At 38.6% G+C, this 15400-nt stretch overlaps 1 protein-coding gene across 3 annotated transcripts in view; it reads right to left on the reverse strand.

Moving 5' to 3' along the window:
- LOC117445751 (adhesion G protein-coupled receptor D2) overlaps nucleotides 1-15400 on the reverse strand; it is a 95747-nt gene that overhangs the window by 66416 nt on the left and 13931 nt on the right. For 2 of the 3 annotated variants that reach the window (XM_034081593.2, XM_034081594.2), the window contains exons 14-20: nucleotides 15151-15277; nucleotides 13907-14010; nucleotides 12157-12259; nucleotides 9606-9759; nucleotides 9185-9318; nucleotides 8778-8893; nucleotides 7078-7198 (exon numbers count right to left, since the gene is read on the reverse strand). In XM_034081593.2, coding sequence (XP_033937484.1) covers nucleotides 7078-7198; nucleotides 8778-8893; nucleotides 9185-9318; nucleotides 9606-9759; nucleotides 12157-12259; nucleotides 13907-14010; nucleotides 15151-15277 — 859 coding nt within the window. The remainder of the gene's footprint in view (nucleotides 1-7077; nucleotides 7199-8777; nucleotides 8894-9184; nucleotides 9319-9605; nucleotides 9760-12156; nucleotides 12260-13906; nucleotides 14011-15150; nucleotides 15278-15400) is intronic. The other variant, XR_004552038.1, reaches the window with a different exon arrangement.

A 15400-nucleotide genomic window follows, 5' to 3' on the forward strand; every position in this document is an offset into this window, starting at 1 on the left:
CTAGACTGCCTCCTGTTAGGCCTAAATACCTAAATAAGAGCTCCGCGTAAAAAGCATCATGCCTCAATCACACATGTTTTATTTGTACTCTGTCGCACAATTCAACTATCAGAAGACAAAACAAATATAATATATCATAAGATCACTTGCACATGTGAAAATGTTTTGGAATAAATACGTCCTAAAGTTTTAGGTACATTATTAGCAATTGTAAAGATATAATCAGCACAAATAAATACCCACACAATCCAAAGAGGACCGTTTTAAGATTTGTAACAAGTCCTTTCACGTTTTTATAAAAACAGTTTTATCTAAAATGCATTATTGTGTAATGTGATCTACTGAAACTATGTGTAACTGCATTTTTTGTGTGTAACTAAACATATGACCCACTTTTATTTGACACAGGCCTGGCAAAGCCCTGATAATAAGATACAATTCAATGTGCAGACCACGATTTTACCTCTGTGGGGACAAAACGATTACTTAACAATTGAGATGGGTCTGAGCGTAGTCTAATATCAAGTGCACTCGGCTGTGGTTTGCATTATACTGGAAAATATATTATTACTATTATATAGTAAATACATTTCAAACTATATTTAGACGCTAAGCAGAATTACAATTCAATATGTGCTGGTTTCAGAAGGCTGATACTGATGTTTATGTTTTGGAGTTGATTAATTTCATGCCATAACTTGGAGCCATTTACCGTAATCAATTTTGAATATTGTAGAAACAATTCTGAGAGAGAAGACATTTCATCAAGTTAGTAAATCAGCTCTTAAAGAAGAGTGACCTAAACATCAGAAAAAAAACTTGGATGTAAAGCAAAAACCTCTGACATAATTGTTTGTGTGCTCCAAATTAATGATTTTGAGAAGAGTTGAAGCAATATCACAATATGGTTGATTGCCATAATACAAGTCTACTTTATAATATTATATGATCACGCCACCAAAATAAAAACAAATGTAGGTGAAATACATTTAATGACATGCTAAATGTTTAAAGATCACATTTGATCTTATTTTTCTATCCATGGTCTGTGATATCAGAAGTGGTTTGCATTGTAAAATATACTTGCATTTCATTAATCTGAGCGTTTCCCTGTCTGCCAGTGATAATGCATTCCATTTTAACTTTAAACTGGGAATAGAACCACTTACACCAGTAGTACAGATACAATTTGTAGTAACTGAGCCAAAGGCCAAACAAAAAAGAAATAATCCCCCCCTCTCAAACAGTCACTTCTGATGCTGTAAAAGCGTTGCTTACTCACACAACAAATCTCCCATGAGGCAAAAATCAATAAGCAGAGCAACACTGTATTGATCATATCTATATCTTGGATACACTCTCATGTCATGCTCCACTAGCCAAGTGTGTGAGTGTATGTTATTGAAGCAGGGGGTTCTGTATTTGTTTCAATAGAAAACAAATATTCATAATGAAGCAATAATTTGCATTAAGACTATGCCTCAGGTAAAAAAGCTGCTTTCCCACTCAATATGTCTTAGGTGTCTAATCTGGCTTAAAATGGTCTGATGTGAATGTGTCCATCATTTAAATCCCCATCGTCTACTTGTGATTACAGAAACACTTGTGTAAAATGAAAATAATGCAAAACCATAATGTAAAAACAAAGCAGTTTGTGATCTTTAAAAATTGGGACTTTTCGATCATTCAATTACACTGAATGATCAAATGTACTACTTTTTTTTTTTTTTTAAAGGTCCCTAATAAACCTTAAAGAGAGCTGCTCTTTCATGCTTATGTAAATAGTGTTACCACTTCCAGCCGGTGATATCAGCAAGTGACGAAGGGTCAACACCGTGTGCAACATTTCTTCTGAAATTCAGAATTTCCAATAAAGCATGACACAGTTAGTGCATAGACATATTCAGCTTCTTTTGGTTACAGGGTTAACTTACATTTAACCCTGCAAAACGATAAATCTAAATTCTAAAGCTTTACTGATTGACTCTGAAATCTCATTACCGCTCGCCAGTCTGTTCATTTCATAAGAAATAGGAAAACAATGTTGTCATCAGTTGCTGGCAAATAAAATCCCTTAATCTGATGTGAATGAAACGGCTGGGATAAATTCTCTTATTGATTTCTCTATATTTCCACACTGTGATGACAAGGCACAGGGTTGCCCTCCTCAGGCGACAAACTGACATAACAGAAACAGAAAAGGACACATTCTTGACAAATAACTTGCCTGCAAAGTTACCAAACAAACTGCACTCTTAACAACTTGCGGACAATGATAGTTACCCTAACACGTTCTCTACGACTCCCGAACTTCCCTCACCTCTCTACTTTGTTTTCTCCCTCTCCTCATGTCTCTCCCCCCCACCTCCTCCCTCTGCAGCTCAAAGTTATTGATAGTTTAAAGTTATGGCCTAATAATAAGATGGACACTGCATGGCCAGGAGCCTATTATACCCAGGTAATGGATAGTGCGCGGTTTGAATGACATTGCCCAGAGATTGGATGACAAAGGGTGGAGCGATTTATGGGCTACCAAAAGAGACCCCCGTCCCTCTTCTCACACACACACACACACACACACACACACACACACACACACACACACACACACACACACACACACACACACACACACACACACACACACACACACACACACACACACACACACACACACACACACACACACACACACACACACACACACACACACACACACACACACACACACACACACACACACACACACACACACACACACATCAGCACCCCATGCTATTTATCTCTAGCTTGATAGGGAAGCAGATGAGGCATGCCTGTATTTATGGTCAAGATGTTCATAAAAAACTACTGGCTCAAGAAGTTAGAATCTACTGAGCATATCAACTTAAATCTCTTTATCCCCCCAAATGCTGTCAAACTTAAATACATTATTACAGTTGTGTTTTTGATGATCTAAGTTTAATTTAAAGTGGACCTATCATGCTATACTTGAATAAGATATTGTAGGGCCATACCTATATAAAACTTGTGAAGTTTATTTTTCAAAATACCAAACCGATCATGCATTTTAGCCATGCCTCATTTCACTCTATTTGCTGTATTCCAGCCCTGTTTTTGCAAGGGCTGATTCTGTGGCAAATGAGCTACAGCTGACCACGCCCCCTGAAAAGGAGAGGGGCGATGCACAAGCGTCATGTTACCATGCTGTTACCATGCCACGGCAACCTCTCATTCCCCTGTAAGGTGGAGAGTTGGCCATATAGGCAGAGCTCCCCGTTTCTGACGTCAGAACAATTTCAAAGCTGTATCAGTCTGTATCAGATCCGTTGCAGCCCCGTTTTTAGAGATTGGGGTATGGAGGAAAAGAGAGAGGGTTGCGTTTTCGGACACTTGGTGAGTTCCCTGACACACCGGGGAGGGGACACATATTCATGTATAAAAGACGTACAAAAGTGCATTTTGCATGATAGGTCCCCTTTAAGCTAGACATTAAAAATATTCCTAACATAGGTCATTTGAAACCCGCTCATTTCAAAGATGCGCTATATAATAACTACAAAAACAAATGCAATGCGTCACAATAACCGTCAAGAGTAGTTAGGGAAAAATAAAACATGATGTGTGCGATTTCAGGTTGTGTCAATGCCACAAATCAACATAAACAACTTCTGTGCATGCATGAGTGATGAAGTGCTGATACAGTGTTTTAGATACATGTATGTGGAGGATGCTACCTCACTCAAACTGAGCATAATTGGCGCCAGTTAATGAATCAAAAGCCTTGGATGCTGAGAAGAGTACAGAAGACATGCAGGGTGTTAGGTCCGCAGTATGTTTGCTCCAAAGGCATGGTCTCTATTGAGAAAAATAACGCCAACAGCAAAAGCACTTCAGACAGTGTTGTCAGGATAAAGGGGAAAGAGGAGTAGGGAGGGCTTTAGGGAGTGCAATGAAAAAGGCTTGTCAACATTATCTGTTTTATTGATTTAACAGTAAAGGCTTGCCGCTTAAGCTTTATGTTGCTTTGCCTGCCACCATTGAAAATACAACAGCTGAAAATAAAAAACGATTTCCTAAAAAAACGTGAGCATTTTTTTAATTTTTTTTTATTTGTATCTCCTGCCTCCCAGTTCATGTTTAACATGTATTGTTGTTAAGGCTGTTACACATTTCATCATCTTTATGAGTAGGCATTATGGAGCCACCATGTTTAACTGTGTTCTCCCTCCCAAAGGGATCAGCGGCATTGCACACCGTCTTCTGTTGTAATGTAAGTTCTAATTAATGTACTGGATCTTTAACAGCACTTGCTTTTATGATTCAAATTATAATGTTAGTATATAAATATATTAGAGGATCAATATGTTTACAACTAATTTCTGTGGACCATGAATGTGTTTATTTAATTTCACTGCAATCCATCCAGACATTTCAATAATGTCAGCTTCACTGTAACAATGGGTACAAAGTCAGGGGATCACCAAGTTTAGTATCAAGGATATGCAGGATTCCTAAGAGAGGCCATAGGTCTCTGTATAGAAAAATCACATCAATATATCCCAGTAGTTCAGACATTTCACTGTGGATTTAGAGATATTATACTGAATAAAATAGTTTGACCTGCATGAATTCCTGTGCAATCCAAACAAGATATTTCACTCCAAATCACAAGTTTCATCCAGATACAATATTAAATGTATTGATTGGAAAACAGTACGATATTTGCTGATATCACAAAGTCTGACAATAGATTTAACTAAATTCAGGGGCCTTCAAACTAAATGAGAAGATACAATATGCCCATTTAAGAAAATCAGTTCCATTAATCAACAAATAAAAAGTTGAAATCAAAAGCCATCAAATCCAAGGAGAATGGTACAAATAAGCCCACAATATTTCAATTCGTGAACAGAAACAGCCACAGCACAGCAGTAAGTACTCCAGTTCAAGATGGATGGCTATTTAGAGCTGCAGAGGATTTTGAGGATTGCCCTTACAAGTGTCCCTACACCCCATGCCTAGCAGAGAGCAGTGGGGTCAACAGAGTGTGTCGCTGGAACAGCTTGGTGCCCGGTGGGGTGTCTGTTGTGTCCTGACCTGTTGCGGCTTATCAAAGACGCTTTGGGACTTGGTTGTGTCAGAGGAGCCGGGTATAACCATAGGCCTCCTGCAGCTACCCAGAAACCCAGTCAACACACACAAAAGCCAAATTATATCGGTTATTTTATGTTTTTGAGAATGAATGGTCATGTTATCGCCCTGACCATATGAAAGAAGTTCATAAATGCAACAACATTCAAAGGAGGTAGCACTAAGCACTGTTGGTATTCTCTTGGGATCGGTTTGTTAATGTAGTGCTGCAAAAGAGATATTTGAGGACTTAAAACGAGGCCAAAGTTGCAAGCACCATCACCGTCTTCCTTACTTTGTAAAAATATAAATAGCATCATTTAATTTGAAATATGTACGAATTATGACACGTGTTGTGAGTAACAGAATGCATAGTGAGAAAAGATAATGATAAATGAACATGGCTTTTTTTTCACTGTTACAATTAAAATGCCAAAGTCAAAAAGATAGACATGGAATGACCAAAAGAGGTAGGCGTATAGACAGACAGAATAAATGCTGACAGACGGGTGGAAGGCTGAATGAACACAAGCTTGTGCAGGAAACACAATCAAAATCCATAATTTGTGTTAACATGTGAAGTCATATAATAAAAGCTGAGAAAACCCTTCAGTATTAATTACTGTCGACATGGAAAAAAATAATTAGACATGAGAAGGAAACAGAAACTATTTATGGCAACCGAGGGGCCTTAATGATCAGACTGCAGCTAAAACCTCTATTGATTTTCTAGTTAAATATACAGCTCAATTAAAGATACAGCTGATTAAAAAACAACTACAAATTGCAGCGGGGGATCTGAACATGCTGGGGAAGCTGGGTAACGTGGGGCTCCATGCCCCAGTCAGAGAATTATGTTTATCCTCTACTTCTCCTCCATCACTGCAGTGCAGTGGGAAGATAGGCAACAAAGGTGGGTTTCCATGTGAAAACCGATATTTCTCGTTGGGGCCATTTTTGAATGGAGATGTGATGCACACAGGTATACTACACGTGGAAACATTTTGATATGTATATTTATGCAGGGCTTAAAAAAAGTATTCCTTTCTCAAAATGTGTGACAGAACGACCCACAAAATTAAAGCACTAAAAGCAGAAAAACAATGCCGATAAGCAATAAATAACAACAAATATGCTGACCTCTGAATATATAAAACGAGAAATTGTCAAACAAGCAATACAAATCAACTTTCCTTGTTAAAATAAAACACCTGCTTAACACAAGCCAGACCAAGGCTCCTTTTTCTCCTTTCTGCCTCAACCTTGTCACTGACAAATAAAAGCCTTGACAGTCTGTGTAGCCTCACCACGAGAAAGGAAGGAATTACAATATATAATGGAAAACCTTTCTGTTTCTCATTGAAGAAAAACAAAACATTTTAATGTCTATAAACTGATCAAGTTTATTTGAAGTTGCTCATGAGTTTTAGTTGCTGCATTATTTAGTCTTACATTTTTCTATTATTAAAAAAGACGTATGGCTGTTTCCAATCATATTTAGATGGCAACAAACTCAATTGTATTTCTTCTGCCATCAGTTCTACATCTGAGAGAGACAGATGGATAGATTCAGGTATTTCTTAATGTACTGTTAAATAGCGATCAGAATTCTATTGACATTTGTAAACACAATTTGTCTCTTTGCTCCTCATTTTCTTGTTTGATTTACAGTCAGTCCTTGCATTGAAATAAATCAACCAAAATGATTCAATCCTATGAGTGTGGAGGCAACCCAACACAACAGATGATATGCCTAATTATTTTGTAACAAAATGTATACTGGTGCATGCATTTCTTTGTAGTCACCTTTTTTGCCTTCATTTGGTATGTGTGTGTGTGTGTGTGTGTGTGTGTGTGTGTGTGTGTGTGTGTGTGTGTGTGTGTGTGTGTGTGTGTGTGTGTGTGTGTGTGTGTGTGTGTGTGTGTGTGTGTGTGTGTGTGTACCTGCAGGGAGTTTAGAAGGATGAAGATGTAGGCCATGACAATGGAGAAAGGCACCAAGACACCACACAGCCATGTCAATCCGAGGATAGGCAGCAACACCAATATGGCTTTCACTGCAGCCCTGTGCACACACACACACACACACACACACACACACACACACACACACACACACACACACACACACACACACACACACACACACACACACACACACACACACACACACACACACACACACACACACACACACACACACACACTTATTATCAAGCACACACAATTTCAACTCTAAACTCTTTGATCAGCTGATGGAGATTAACATAACCACACCAGAAACAATACATTTTCATAAATATTCCGAGTTATTTCATAAAAATGGTACTTCCTCCCTGGTTGCCCCAAGCAACATTTCTGGGTTTCTTGTGCAAAAATGGCAGCTTTGGCAGGCTGCTTGTTCCATATACAACGCTGAGCGGCTGGAAAGGCTCATGGGGTGACAACTTCCCACCTTAAATCCGCTTTAATTCTGTTTAGAGTGGAATTATCTTCCCGCTCAGGTGCCTGCCAAACCGCACCAGCTGTGTGTGTGTTCGTGTGTGTGTGTGTGTGACATGGCGGGCGGCAAGTCCTAGTTTATTCAGCGGAGGAATGTGTTTGAGTTTCCAAAACGGCTGCCACCCAGGGGTGCCAAATGGTTCAAGGCCTGCTTTGAGAACTTTCATAAAGCACCTTCTGTGAGTGAGTGTGCTGAGGTAGTGAAGAAACACAAACACTTTAACATGATTTTCACTGATAGGATCATATGTAAGCCTGTTGGGGAACATCTACTGGATCACCCGCAGAGTTTTACATGAATGTATCCTTTTTTTTTAATATGGTTTTTATAAAATATTGCAAACACAGAACCATAATTTTATTTATTTTTATTAAAATTATAACTTTCCAGCTACAAGTAGTACATGATTACAAAATAAAGTAATATAAAGGTGCATCCCACCTTGTTAGTATAACAAAATATCCCTTGCAATTTTATAAAAATATAGGTACATTTAATTTTAATCAGTTTGGTTTTCTTGCCGGACAGTTAAAACCCTGCTATTGTCAGCTGCTGAGAAATCACATTTTATTTTTTGTATGCATTTTAACTCAGAGGATCTCCCTAAAATCCATCTTCATAGTAATTTGATTCAAATCACGACAATGCCAACTGCTCTTATCCTTACAAATAATTATGTATAATCATAAGAATCTCCAATTAATCAAATGTTTTCATGTGAGGTTTCAGAAATGTGGCAACAAAATTGCCCTTAATACAATTATAAGTCCAAATATTCTGCTAATAAAAAAAAAAAGCACAAAAGTATGAGAAACTAATATTGGAATATGTGTGTATCCTGTCACCACTGAAAGATACCAGAATACAAAGACTGGATATATTCAAAACATTTAAAGTGGTCGAAGATTGAAGCCTTTTTACATGAACAGTAATGCAATCCATTCAAAATGTATTCCCTATATAGTTTGATAAATGAGACTCCCTTTTTTAAAATGACAAATCCAATATAAAATCTTCCAGCTGCTTTTTATTTGATGCCCATTGACTAAAGCTTGTCTGCTCCAAGGCCTGTGGTTGGGTGAATAATCTTTAAAAAAAAAAGCAAAGAAGAGGACAAATTGCGCCTCCTTGTGGTTTATACCTGATTTGCTCATAGGCTTGTTCCACAGGACTGGTGCCCATGGCCAACATGATGGACCTTCTCTTGGCTGTTGAGATGGTGATGACCACCACCCGGGTCAACACCAAGATATTCACCTGAGAAAAGGATTTAGAAATAAGAGATGGCAACGTTACAAAGAAATTAGCAGAAACAAGTAAAAAAATATGGAAGTGAGAAATGCATATTGATATCCTTAGGGGTTTGAGATTGTTGGAGAGGAAACAAAAAAAGACGTATATACTAACAATCAAAACATTGTGTCGTAGTTTATTGGTACATCAGGTTACATTGTCAAACCTAATGTTGAGCACTACAGGAAAGTATATGTGCCTTGTATTTTTTACTATTTTAGAGACTACATGGTGTGATTAGGATTTAACTCTGACCATGATGATGAAGATGACAGGTCCAGCAAAGCCCCATATAACGCCATTCTGGACACTGAGCCAACAGTAGCCGTCGGCTGAGTATTTGCCTGAGGCTGATGCCAGCGTGATGGTGACTATCAGCACCGGCAGACCTGAAAGGAGGGAGGGGAATACAAGGGAAATTACCATTGTGATGCAATTAGTCTCAAACGTGAGGCAAACACATATTATGGTTTTAGAAAAGTGCTATATTATATTTCCTACACATATGGTATATGTAATCAATGTCTATCATCAGTTTCATGTCAATCAGAACAAAATGTTAAAAAGGGGCAATCTAAATGGTTTTACGTTCATAACTTTACAATATCCTTGACACAGTCATAGACATTCACTGCAGGAGGGAAGAGAGTGATTTGGCTCTGTGAAGTCTCTGTACCCCAGCCGATGAGATAGTAATACTTCATGTGTCGCTCCTCGCTTAGGTTGACTGCGACCACCTTGCTCCAGAGCAGCAGTCCCTCCACCAGCATCCAGCTAAAGGCTGCCATGAAGAAGAGATGGAGCAGTGCTGCCACAAGTGTACATGCCACCTACAAAACAGCATGTAGACAGATACAAATTCAAGTATTCAGATTAGGATCTCAGCTGAAACAGTAAAAAAAAGAATAAAATATGAATTGGCAAATTCCATCTGACAAACATAATTAGACTAGTGTCCATTTTGGTTTATTGCACATTAATTTTTTACTCTTATTTGCAAGCGTAATTTTTAGGGCTGTCAAGTTAACGCAAAAAAAATTAACGCCACTAATTATTTTAACGCGATTAACGCATGTGTATTTTTTTTCCTCGGCCGCCCCGTAGTTTCAGAGCGCATCTAGTTTAAAATATGATCTACAAGCTGATGCTGACAGCCCCGCTCCTGCCGCCCGCTTGTGGCAGACCACACTTCCATGCTCACTGGCAGGCACCGACTGGCCATCGGGAGGACCGGGAGGGTGTGTGTATGTGTGGCCCGAGCGAGCGAGAGAGAGACCTTACGTGCATTGTTGTTGCTAGCATCTGGTGCTAGCTAGCTGCGCTAACGGATATAAGGAGTTGTTTAAATGAAAACAGAGGAGCGCTCTATCCACACAACTGCGCCGAGCACTTGACTTTATGCAGGCAGCCAGACAGTGGGACATTGTACGAAAAGTCAGCACACTCAGCAGCACGGATAGTGCAACATGATTGCAGCGTCCAGGCAGCTCCCGTTCGAGCATATACCTTGAGTTGCACATAGCTCCAACGATCCATCACACACACACACACACACACACACACACACACACACACACACACACACACACACACACACACACACACACACACACACACACACACACACACACACACACACACACACACACACACACACACACACACACACACACACACACACACACACACACACACACACACACACACACACATTGTATTATTGTATGAGAGGTTCCAGGTTGAATTGAGGCAAATATTTGTAATGTTCAGAGGTTGTTGTGTTTAATATTCATGAGAATATTTGTCATTGTTCAAATGATAATAAACATTAGCATAAAGCATATTTGTCCACTCATATGTTGATAAGAGTATTAAAAACTTGAAAAATATTCCTCTAAGGTACATTTAGAACAGATAAAAAATGTGCGATTAATCGCGATTAACTATGGACAATCATGCGATTAATCGCGATTACATATTTTAATCGACTGACAGCCCTATTTTGGATAGAAATTATTCTCACTTTGAAAATGGAATCCAACCTCCTGTTCTCAAGACAAGTTCTAATGAACTGAACTTCTAACACCTCCAGACAAAACATTCATAAATGCTGTTGCCAATTACTCATTTGAAATACAATAATTACAGAAGAATGGATGTGGAGCCTTTACTTTTTCCACTTAAATTAAAATAAAGGAGAGGTTTCTGTCTTGAAACAAATGCATACAAACAGAGGTTAAGATGGTCAGAGGTTAAATGGGCAACTCACTGCCGTAGATGATGAATGAGGTGACAGGGCTTCACTATTATCTCATTTACACCATTTGCCATACTCAAATATTTTACAGTGTTGATGAACTAAAGAATGTTATAAAATGTTATCCTCAGAAAATATTAAAACGAGGGGCAAAAGTGGATAGAACAATTAGAGTTGGTTGAACAATTAGGAATACCATACAATCCATAAAATATATGATTTAGAAGATAAGATAAGATTTAGAAGATTCGCTCCAGGCAACTATGTCATGAAACAACAATATATTGTACTGTCTTTAGCAAAAACATCGAAGCCCTCAAGACTTGTTCATTGTGAAAAGCTCTGGATTGGAAACCATGTGTTGAAAACCTTGTTAAAATCTGACAAATTACCTTCCTGATGGTCATTAATCCTATATATAATTTATATATATATATATATATATATATATAATGAAACCACTTGATGAATTTCCAACAAGCAGACAGCTGCCCCCAGGGGTAAAGCCCACCCTGACATGACCTGGGGTCAAAGGAGCAGGGGTCAAACCAACTACAGGCCATTGGGCGACTACTGAGAGACTGAACCATGTGTTCTAGCTGATGGATACCACATTAGTGGCTACTTGTATAACAACCAATGCCAAAGCATTTGTTTTACTAGGATCCCAGTATGGATTTAGATTTCAAGTCTCATTAAGGAAGCTACCTATTAAAAAACAGGGCTGTGGGTTGAAATAGACTGTAGAGACAGTAGAGAAAAGTTAAAAAGTAATTTTTTACTATAATTGCCATGGAATTTTAAAATGTTTTTAATTATTAAGTAGTTGACTAGGTGAAAAATCGTTTTAATAACCGTAAATCAGAAATGTGTTTCCTTGTATCTAAACACAATAGGTAGCTACGACTTTCACCCTAGGACTTCACCTTAATACTACTACAATATAAAAGAGTAAATCAGGTGCCTGTACCTTGTTGTGGATGGCAGAGCCGCTGCAGAGCAGGATGACCTGGGCGCAGATCAGAGCAATGAACAGGTTCTTATGGATGGACGTCCTGTCAGATTTGGGAATACTAGGGATGAAATGAAAAAAGGGTACATTTTAGAGGATAGATTTGGTAAAATATTATATCACAATATTTTGAGTGGCACTATTGTTTATATATGAAACACCAAGTGTTGACCTTTTATCATATAAATAAAAAATAATGCTTTGTATAATGTACACTTTTAAGGTAACAATTGCTTTTTCATTATACTTAATTGTACAGGTTTTTTTTGTGATTGCAGGATTGTCAGAAAGTTGGTAAAAAAAAGGGACATTATTATACAATGTAGAGAACTTCAGGGCATAAGATAAGATACATGTTGACAATATGCATAACTTTCAGTTGAAAAAAAGCAGCAGCAACATTTTATTATCCTATCGCAATGCTCAGCATATTGCAAATCGTTTTATCTGACTGGTATTTGGATTCTGCTTGTTCTGAAACAAAAAGGTGTACATCGCATTATATGAAGACATATTTTCTGTAGATGGCATTACTAGGTTAAATATTTCCTTTTCAGGCAACATAAATGAAATGGATACCTGCATGTGGTTAAGAGAGATAAATGAACCCTCTAATGAGCCCTCTCATTACCTCCTGATGGGTTCAGCCTATTTAGCCCTAATTCATATCTGCATCACTGCTTGCGACCACCATCATTTCATGGTGTGATTACACATCCATCTATGGACATGGGTACCTCTACTTTGTCTGTTTGTGTGGGAGTGTGTTGATGGTGTATTAAGTACGCAAATGTACATCATACACCAGCACGTGTGTGAAAGGCATGGCTGCACTCTCAGACTTCAGGACAGTCATAAATTGTCAGGGCAGCTCTTCTCCAGCTGATTGTGATCCCTCGGTGACCCTAATGTTAATTAACGGCTGCAAAATGTGGCCATAAACCTTCAGAGTGGACTCACATGTAGACCTCAGTAATTACTGGATTAGCACTAGTCAATAGCAGCCTGAGGAACAGCGCATGAGCAGTACAATGGCAATACGTTATCTCTGTCTTTTAAGTGTGTGGACAAGAGTGTCACATCAAAGCCCAGGAGGAGATCCACAAGACGACAGTGGAATTATGACTGTTATTTTATTATACATAAATTAAATTAAATTATAAACCTAACAAGTGCTTTGTCTATAAATCCATACAAACAGAGAAGTGTGTATTTACAACATGGCAGGCAGCAATCATTTATTTATATTCGTTTAAAATGTTATTGATGCAATTAATTAGGTGGATGCACCTGAGAGCCAAATTATCTGATGACATTTGAAAGTCCTTGTACTAGTTGTTTCTAATGGTTCAGATTCTACATAAGGATGCCTGGAAGTTGATTGCCACATTGCCATTTTTACTTATAATAGTTTAATTGATTTTAAGAGCTCCTTTTCATGGAAGATTAACCATTGAACAAGCCAAGTCATTTTCTTTCAGAGCCTAAACAGTCAGAATGAAATACTAAATATACAGTGGACCTATTGTATTAAAAACAGTATTATTCATTGGTTGTATTGAACTCTTGCTTTCAATCAAGAGAATGTATTTAGCATCACAAAAAAGGGCTCAGAGGGTGAATTGTATGCAGTATGGTCCAAACAGACAGAAACTAAGCATATCAGATGGAATTGCAGGTAAGCTGGATAGGAACATTAGCTACTCACTCCAGCACAGTGAACAGCATCAAGGTGACCAGCAGTGCACACAGAGATGCACCCGCGCCGATGAACGTCAGCTTGGTCAAAATAAGATCTTCTTCAGGACTCCACTGGGATAAAAGGGGATTTTTGTAGTGAGAAAGGGAGAGAGGAGGAAGGTGTTTTAAAATCACAGGTATGATCAATCTTATGACCTTTTCCCTCTCTAACCTCTCAAGGTTTTATTAGAGGGAAATGGTTTGTAGAGTGGCTTAGACAGGCCGGGGAGTGTTACGATTCGTAGACACAGCGTACCTCCCTATCTCTCATCAATTTCCAACTAAGGCTCCAGTGGGGACCTTGTTCCCTGCGTGCCTCTCCACCTATGTTTCTTACTCTCTTACTTGCTACCCTTTGCACTCAACCTATTCTAAGGGAGTGCTTGTTCTTCCGTCTGTCTGTCTGTCGGTGTCTGTGTATTCTCTTGTTCCGATTAACCCAGCCACATTTTTTCTTGTTTTGTGTCTATATCTACGCCGGGATCCGGAGTCGAGGCTGATCCTCTTGCTGTAGTCCTGTGTCTTCTATCCTGAGTTCTGGAATAAGTCGTGGACTCCGGGTCATGGCTAAACCTGTCTCTGCGGTCCTGCCTGGGTCTCGTCATGCTGCTTCCCTGATGGCTCACAGGATTGTTGACATCTTCGTAGATTCATCTTCTTATTACAGACACATGCATTTCCTAACATTTGGACTACCTATGCTGTAAAATGTATTATCTCTTCGATTTACACACGGCATCTATTGCACATCTGTCCGTCCTGGGAGAGGGATCCCTCCTCTGTTGCTCTCCCTGAGGTTTCTCACAACTTAACTTGTATAACCGCTTAATGCCATGTTAATATACAATTTATTAAGCTGCTAATAGTTGTGTCTTTTGTTCATTTTACTACATTTATGTGCTCTACATGGACAGACAACATAGTTCGACCAATGCATTTTTTTCAAAAGGATATGCACACTGTGAGTGACACCTGCTGGTTAAATTGTGTACTACAAATCCTATCCACAATTTTTAGGGTTTAAATATGACAGCCTTGATTTAGATTCCAGATTAGAAACATTTATATTTATATATAACAATGTGTCCCATATGAGGGAAAATGCAACAACCAAATATTACAGGATATAAACCACATATGTCATTTGAGGTATACATGTTGTTCAGCATGTATGATTTAACACACTGCATCACAAAACATATCCTGAGTTACCTTGGACTCCAAGTAATTCATCAGCACTGCAAAGTTGGTGGTGTGGTTACAGAAACAGGAAGTAACCCCGGAGCCAGCAAAGGTGACCATGCAACCATCACTGGACCAGCTACTGGTTTGATTATGCCTACACAGGGAACACGCAAGCACAGACACACCTCATCAATTAGTTCCCCGGAGTGTAGAAACTAAGCATTTAAGAAATAAATGATAACAAATGTAAATGTATTCAAATCTCAAGGATATCTCA

The sequence above is a fragment of the Pseudochaenichthys georgianus genome, chromosome 4, assembly GCF_902827115.2.
Source record: "Pseudochaenichthys georgianus chromosome 4, fPseGeo1.2, whole genome shotgun sequence".
Lineage (NCBI taxonomy): Eukaryota > Metazoa > Chordata > Actinopteri > Perciformes > Channichthyidae > Pseudochaenichthys > Pseudochaenichthys georgianus.